General features: G+C 38.5%; 2 protein-coding genes across 2 annotated transcripts in view; both read left to right on the top strand.

The window, feature by feature from the left end:
- Positions 1 to 8,885, top strand: part of kctd15a (potassium channel tetramerization domain containing 15a) — a 572,168-nt gene that overhangs the window by 438,561 nt on the left and 124,722 nt on the right. The window lies entirely within an intron of this gene.
- edc3 (enhancer of mRNA decapping 3 homolog) lies at positions 135 to 8,461 on the top strand. The gene is made up of 7 exons (XM_084095909.1): positions 135 to 259; positions 496 to 668; positions 926 to 1,215; positions 1,845 to 2,189; positions 2,261 to 2,414; positions 2,497 to 2,714; positions 5,530 to 8,461. The coding sequence occupies exons 2-7, from the start codon at positions 505 to 507 to the stop codon at positions 5,862 to 5,864; spliced, it is 1,506 nt and encodes a 501-aa protein (XP_083952035.1). The 5' UTR covers positions 135 to 259; positions 496 to 504; the 3' UTR covers positions 5,865 to 8,461.

Here is an 8,885-nt window from a genome sequence, read left to right on the forward strand (position 1 = left end):
TATTGTAAGATAAGCAATTGTTATTATTTTCTTACTGTTGATTTTTAAGTTTTAAGTTTATGCCACAGCATGCAACTCAATGTACTTTGGCGGTTGCCCGGTAAGTGGCAGTAAACAGATTCATAACTGATCCTCGATCATAGTGGATCGTCAAAGAAGAAGCCGTTAGCGCAGTCGAGCTCTTCACAAGAGTTCATCAAAAATCTATCACGATATAACAGTTACCCGTGTTATTTAAAGGAGTTGCTCTTGATAACAGGTGATGAAGTCATTTTACTAGTTTTATAAAACCGACGACGAAAAAAGTAGCTTATAAAGCCGTTGCGTCCTGTACATCTAGCTGGCTAACATTAGCATCTTCTCATCTAACGTTCGATACTTGATTTATCCATCGATATTATTGTATTCCCACATTCCCCGTTTTTAAGAATTATGTTTTAATAAATAAATAAAAACTCATAAAGAATAGCGAACGTCTTTTTAATCTAATTTCAGCTGGTCGGAATGGCATCAGACTGGATTGGCAGTCTTGTTTCAGTCCACTGTGGAGCAACACTAGGAGTGTATCAAGGAGAAGTATCTTCAGTAGATCAGACCAGCCAGACCATCTCTCTCAGACATCCCTTCCACAATGGAGTCAAGTGCACTGTTCCTGAGGTCACTTTCAGGTAAATAATACAACCTATGATATGCCTTGTATGACATTGTAGTGTCTGTTTTTGATCCTTTATGAAGTTCAAAGATGTTTGTAAGGTAGGCAGCCTTGTCTCAGTGGACACATTCTACATTTCTGTAGGATTTTGAAGTCCATATATGTACTTTAAAGTCCAGTTCTGAATACAGCTTTTAATACTTGATCATCAGAATTTGAATACCAAACACAAGTAGTTACTGTATTAAACGAATACATCTTTCTAATCCGCAGTGCCATGGACATTAAAGATCTCAAAATCCTTGAGATCCGTAAGAGCTCCGCTGACGTCCCGAAGCAGAATGGTCCAGACTCCAACTCCACATTGACGCCGCATGGCGGACGCAAGGACAAGGGTGGTGGTGCCCTAGTCAACAGCGCTCCGGTGACGGTACCTAATAAAACTGAACCCAAATTGCAGGAAGGAGGGGTGTCTCCGGTGCCACACTACTCCAAGAGTTACGGTGAACGTCACATGGACGTGGCTGGCCAAAGTAAAGGCTTTAGACGAAGACACAACTCCTGTGAGTCTTTGGCACGTTAGTATTTTCTCCCAAAAAAAGGTTTAAGCCAATTGTTTGGCTCTTTTACTGTAGTGTGTCAGTAGAAAATATTATTTTACATTTCCAAACATTCCTTTTGCCATTAATTGTAATAATACAGTGAGATACAGTGCTCCACACGGAGATCTGTTCTCACCATCATCAAGTCTGTCTGTGATTACATGAAGAAACAGAAGAAAAAAAATAAAAAAAATAAAAAAATAAATATATATATATATATATATATATATATATATATATTATACAGTACATACACACAAATATCAGTAAATATGTGCATATATATATGTGTGTGTGTATTAAATAACCGTATTGATATATAATAATAACATTTTAATAGCGTATTGATATTGTTATCACAAAATAAAATTATGGTGAATAAAATAACACAATAACAAAACAGGGCTTTTACTATTGTAATATTTCATTGTAAAATATTTAGTAAAAATATTAAGAAAAATATAATAAATATATTATTTTTACATTTACGACTTTAAAATGACAATACTAATTTTTTATATATATATACATACATATATAAATATAAATATGAAAATAACTAATTCCCACTATAACTTCTTTGTTTCTAGGGTCATCTAGTTGCAAAGGTCCAAATCAGGCCACGCCGAAAAAGAATGGCCTGAAGAACGGAGGTCATATGAAAAACAAAGACGATGAATGTTTTGGAGACGGTATAGATGATGTTCTCGATGAGGACTTTGATTTTGAGGGGAACCTGGCGCTGTTCGACAAGGCTGCTGTGTTCTCGCAGATCGATTCGTCAGAACGGCGAGGCAATGGTGCGAGATCTCGAGGGACACCTGGAGAGCAAACACCATCACGATACCGGCATGACGAGAACATCCTGGAGGCCAAACCTGTCGTCTACAGACAGATCACAGTTCCACAGAATGGAACGAAAGAGTATAGCACTGGTATGAATCTGACCTCATTAACTATTAAATAACTTTGCTTACTTTATCTTAATTCATGCCATTTCTCTCAGACTCAGGGCTGGTGGTACCCAGCATTTCTTTCGAGCTGCACAAACGTTTATTAGCTGCAGCAGAAAGTCACGGTCTCTCTCTGGAGCGCAGGCTTGAGATGACGGGCGTATGTGCGAGTCAGATGGCCCTCACGTTACTTGGAGGCCCGAACAGGTTTGTGGGGCTTAAACAGGAATTGCATTGTCAGAAATATCTTCAGAGAGTCTGGTTATCATTGGTCTGGTTCTTCTCCTAGACTTACTCCAAAGAATGTGCATCAACGGCCCACAGTAGCCCTGCTGTGTGGACCACATGTCCAGGGCGCTCAGGGCATCAGCTGTGGCCGTCACTTGGCCAACCATGAAGTGGAAGTCATCCTTTTCCTGCCAAATTTTGTAAAGATGTTGGAGGCCATCACCAGTGAGCTTGCACTTTTTGGGAAGACGGGAGGCAAACTGGTTTCTAATGTGAAAGGTGTGGCACTGTCGCTTCTACATTTAATAATCATGCACGGTATAACATATAGGTGTATATTAGGGATGTCAATTTACATACATTCCCCTAATCAATCATTGTTTAAATTAATGATCAATTAATCGTATCTCTTAAATCTGAAGTGGGGGGGGCTTTACTAACATCATGTTACTTAAATACTTGCTTAACAGTGGTTTTACAGTGTATATAGGGAATATTACCACCACTTAACAAGTGCTTTTAATTTGCTGACATATTAGAAGTGCTCTATTTTTATATTTTTACTGCTTTACATGAAAATGTGATCTGAATGACTAAAGCTATAGGACTTCTGGGATCCGATCGCGTTGCAATCATGACGCAGTCTTTTCCAACGTCATTTGAAAGTTCAACCAATGTAAACTGGATCGCTGGTGTGGTGGGTGGGTATAGTGGGTAGGGAAGATGTGTAGAGACCAATAGGACACTGTTTTACAGCTGGAGCACGCTGGATTGGTTTAATCATTTAGATTGACAGGTCTTGATTTACCATGCGCCATAGAATAGGAGCACACCGCTGAAACAGTGCTGATCACTCATCATCTAGGACTTGTTTGTTAGCTCAAACGTGCTGCGTAACAGGAGAATGAACCTCATTGGTTCTTTCTGAAGCTCAAACGTGCTGCGTAACACGAGAATGAACCTCATTGGTTCTTTCTGAAGCTCAAACGTGCTGCGTAACAAAAGAATGAACCTCATTGGTTCCTGATGAAGCTCAAACGTGCTGCGTAACACGAGAATGAACCTCATTGGTTCCTGATGAAGCTCAAACGTGCTGCGGAACACGAGAATGAACCTCATTGGTTCCTGATGAAGCTCAAACGTGCTGCGTAACACGAGAATGAACCTCATTGGTTCTTGCAGAAGCTCAAACGTGCTGCGTAACACGAGAATGAACCTCATTGGTTCTTGATGAAGCTCAAACGTGCTGCGTAACAGGAGAATGAACCTCATTGGTTCCTGATGAAGCTCAAACGTGCTGCGTAACACGAGAATGAACCTCATTGGTTCTTGCAGAAGCTCAAACGTGCTGCGTAACAGGAGAATGAACCTCATTGGTTCTTGATGAAGCTCAAACGTGCTGCGTAACAGGAGAATGAACCTCATTGGTTCTTGATGAAGCTCAAACGTGCTGCGTAACAGGAGAATGAACCTCATTGGTTCTTGCAGAAGCTCAAAAGTGCTGCATAACACAAGAATGAACCTCATTGGTTCTTGCTGAAGCTCAAACGTGCTGCGTAACACGAGAATGAACCTCATTGGTTCTTGCAGAAGCTCAAACGTGCTGCGTAACACGAAAATGAACCTTATTGGTTCCTGATGAAGCTCAAACGTGCTGCGTAACACGAGAATGAACCTCATTGGTTTTGCTGAAGCTCAAACGTGCTGCGTAACACGAGAATGAACCTCATTGGTTCCTGATGAAGCTCAAACGTGCTGCGTAACACGAGAATGAACCTCATTGGTTCCTGATGAAGCTCAAACGTGCTGCGTAACACAAGAATGAACCTCATTGGTTCTTGATGAAGCTCAAACCTGCTGCGTAACACGAGAATGAACCTTATTTGTTCTCGCACGTCAAGCGAACATGCTTGAGCTTCCGTTTACCACAACTGTCTGAGTTGATGAATGTTTATATGTGAATAAAAGCCTAAATTCAATTCAAACATAGCGAGCGTGTCAAGCTCACATCCCTTTCTCACAGACTTTGCAGGAAAGTTTGTATTTCGGTCGGATATGTCAATAGCAAAGCAAGTAAAATGATGTGCCTATTACTAATGTTATTTGGCTGTAAAGAGAGAGCACACTTCCGTTGCATGCGCTTGATTGCCGATCTCTCTCTCTCAGCACGTGTCAGTTGGATTAAAACTAAATCGTATATGTAGCCCAAGTAAAAACATGAACTGTACATGTTTTATAACCATATATGTATAATATGTGGTTCCCTAAACAGGAAAACATTATCTGCACTGGATCGGCTCAAAATGTGTGCTGTATGAAATACGATAGAATAATAGAATGAAAAGTGAACAGAACGGTAACAGCAGCTCGTACAATACATTTTAACAGGCATAATTAAGCATAAAAATAACTCAAGGAAACATCTATTTGCTAAACTAATAAAGCCAACTAATATGATTGATTATGGTTTCTCCAATATTTAAAAAAATATATATTTAAATTTATTCTGGAAAAAGTGGTATCGGTGCATCCATCCATAATAGTATAGAATTTAATTATTGTCTATTTAATGGTTATCAGCCATACAATGGAAATAATAAACAACTTAATGTATTATACAGACTTTTAATATTGGGCATCTCTAATCAAATTAAAGAATATGAACAACATTAAAGAGCAGCATTGGGCTTTATCAACTAAATCAGAGACCCAAAACCCTCCCCTCATTCATACCAGATCTGAGCATTTGTGATTGGATCACCAGTTTTTTTTTTAAACTCAAAGATCTGTTTCCATCAACACACATTTGGTGCATGAAACCTTTATCACGGTTTCTGTATCTCACATACGTTCCTAACACACCCACCTGAATGCTTTGTTTAGATGGGCTTGGATGTCTTGGAAACTTCCACACAGAATTGCAAAAACATGTTTACTTTGCATCCACCCACCCTCCTTACATAATATACCAGAACACCTATGAAAGTCAATGAAGATGTTATTTAGAAATGACTTTGTGTTAAGAGGTAAACTACATTAGTAACCTTTGGTCTAATCATCCACTCATTTAAAACAAATGTCATTTCGCCCTCAGACTTGCCTGAGACGCCAGTTGACCTGGTCATAAACTGCCTGGACTCGCACGAAAACGGATTCTTGAGGGACCAGCCCTGGTACAAGGCCGCCGCCGACTGGGCCAACCAGAACAGAGCCCCCGTCCTGAGCATCGACCCTCCAGTAAGTGGACAGGCGCACGCCGTAGAAGCCAAATGGTCACTTTCTCTGGGCCTCCCACTGCCTCTGTCCGAGGGCGCCGGCCGAGTCTACCTATGTGACATCGGCATTCCCCGACAGGTATTCCAAGAAGTGGGGATCAAATACCACTCCCCCTTTGGATGTAAATTCGTCATCCCGCTGCACTCCGAATAAGCCATTGACCTTCACGGTCAAGGCTCACTGAACCTGCCTTAAAGATTTTAAGAATGAACAGATGTCGGTTTGAATGTTGCAGCAGAACTGGAACTTCTCAGTCTCTATTTTTTTTCTCAAATTCTTCTCTACTTCTGTGATGATTCCCATCAAAGGGAAGTGGTGGAAAACGATACCAGCTCTTATGACAAACCTGATATGCCAGAAGTGGAACCAGTATCAGTCTACTCACCGTCTGCTTCATATTCTTACAAAAATCTTCCACACGGCCACTTTAATATGCAAGGCTGATCTTTTTAGATGAAACAACTTTCATAACCCGTTAAAAAATTATGCAGATATTCCACAAAAACATCAAAACTGGCTCAAACTTAATGCAACTTAATTGGTCTTATGGCATGTTTGAATCTTATTTTGTTACTTTCAGCATCTCAAATAGAAGAATTTGCTTTTAGTTTACAGTCGGATGTGCTTATTTCGACCGACTTTCATATTTTTTCATAGAAAAATGTGCATTAGATGAGGGTTTTGCCTTTTTTCTCCCTTTTTTTTTTCTTTTTGTGCCAGATTGATGAAAGTCAGTGTTAAGGCACTGAGATTGAGGCAGTTTATTGCTTGCAAAAATCTCGTTTCAAAGCGTTATTTGCTTTGTTGACCAAGCCCAGTGTGCTGTAAATATGTCAGATTGACTGGGTTCTTATCAGTGATAAAATGTTGCACACTTGAATGGTAAGGTAAGTGTACTAAAACTGTTTGTCAAATTTGGTTGACTTTGGACCAATACTGACCGTTTTATGCAGTCATTGGCCAATACCACCAATTTTCTTATGCTTATATTCATTGCTGTGCTTTACCTCATTTCCTTTTTGTTTCCGTTCTTAGTGCTAAAAAAAAAAGCAGCTCATTAGATCCTGTTTTAAATGGGTTTCAGAAGGAGTCGGTATTGCTTGTTTGGTTATATCAAACAAGGGTGTTTTATTAAGAGAGATGCTCCATGTGTTGCAATAAACCTGCTTGCTGAAATCGATTTGTGATTCTATTATAGGTTATATTGTTGTGTGCACAAACCCATTACAGAGCAGAAAGTCAGTGTGTGCTGCTCACTCAGTACTTTTAGGTAATGAATGATGAGTTTTTCAAAAGCACTGATAAAGACAAAGAGATTTTTGTTTGTACCTGCAGATTACCATATGCCTTCTAAGTTAAAATAAGAGGCACTTACTATTCAGGATCCATATGCAACAATAATGAACTTAAAATTGTTTCACAGGTGACGCCAGTAATAACATACTGCTTTCATAAGACTTTATTTTTTACTGTTTTTCATTTTTTTCATTTAAGCTTTATTGTCTTCTGAATTTGAATATTTAGTTTCGTCCTTCTCCCACATTTAATTTAGAGGATTTTTTTCTTCTGCAATATGACTTTTATCTTTGTTTTGTTCATAAGCCACATTCATGGCATAATGGTCATTGTTCCTTTTTCTTTTTCTTTTCTATTCTTTTTTTTTGTGGTGAAGCTATGTACAATCTAGGGGTGAAATCTCTAAAGTTGACCACCCCAGATGTCTAATTTTCTTGTCATAAGTGTTTAGATTAACTAGAAACCATCAGACCTTACTCATCAGCTATTCTCAGTCCTGAGAAAAAAAAATTAAATGTGAATTTTGGCGTTCCTATTAGCTTTTTCTGTTGATGTTTGTGTCTGTAAGGTCATTGGTGCGGCCTCTGATGGCTGTTGGAGAGCCAATGGGCTCATTGAAATTAGCTTTTGAGCTTAAAAGCGAAGACTGAATGAAAAAAGGCAATTGTTGAAAGCGTTAATAAGTTAATGATGCTAAAGAGATTGCATTGTCCATGTTTTGAGAACACAGGAAAGTAAAGGTAAATCTTATAGTGGATGAATGCAGATAGGAGAACATATGTCTAATTATACAGCATTTACTGAGCAAATCCAGGACAAAAAGCTTAAAAATGGTGGTAAAAAATCACTTGCTGGTCTTTATGACTTGTTACTTGAGCTTAAAAAGTATTACTGCTGTACAAATGTTTGTTTTTTTGTTTTTTTATTCAATTGAATATTTGATGCCTTAGATGTATGTTAAAATGCAGTTTGATATAAATCATTCCTCTGTAGGAGTTTGCTTCTAAAAACTATGACCAAATTCTGTTGAGCAATTTAAAAGATTTTTGAAAACGTTTTGTTATCTGGTGATGCTCATTTGTATGGCTCCCCCACATTTGTCACAATGACATAATTGAATACGTTTCTAAAGGTTCCGAGAGGTTTTGTTCAGTATCAAAAGTTGAAAGCTACTTACCATTCTTTTTTCCATTCTTATGCCTTTTTCTTTACAAAAGCATGAGATCAAGGTTGTTAGCATTGCGTAATTTTATCATTTATCTCTGCACCTGTTGTATAAGGCAACACAATTCAGTAAACTGGTTTAGACAACAACATCATTACCATTAATTGTGAATTGGTGACATATCTGTTCAGCATAATTCTGATATCACTGGAAAGAAACCTTACATGCTTAATACTGTCAACTTTTGAAGTGTAAGGACTGAATAAATAAAGAGAATGGGAAAAAACGCTTTATGGCTTTTCTTGTATTATTTGCAATTGTTTTAATTTCTTTCCACCTTACAAAACACCATGAAAATTACAATACGACCTACTTACTTGGGTAAAATTTTACTTTAATTTTTAATTATCACATGTGAATGTTTTTATCGCTGCAATTCTCTTTAAAAGCGCGTGTTGTCGCTCCTGTCTGTGAAAGCGAAATAACGAATCCTACCACGGAAAGGGCCTAGATTATGAATATTAATTAGATCATGCTGACGGCGCTTGGTAACCTTCCTGCAGCGTCCAGTTATGCAACCTCATTAATATTAACGAATATCATAGTACCGTTCGTTAATTCGCCAGCGGGATCCAACGTCTGCCTTTCAGCCAATCACGTCTCGTCACGTGATTAATATTCATGAGCCAAGCCTTCACCGTAGCAGAATTCGC

The sequence above is a fragment of the Abramis brama genome, assembly GCF_963993115.1.
Source record: "Abramis brama genome assembly, chromosome: 20".
In the NCBI taxonomy this organism is placed as follows: domain Eukaryota; kingdom Metazoa; phylum Chordata; class Actinopteri; order Cypriniformes; family Leuciscidae; genus Abramis; species Abramis brama.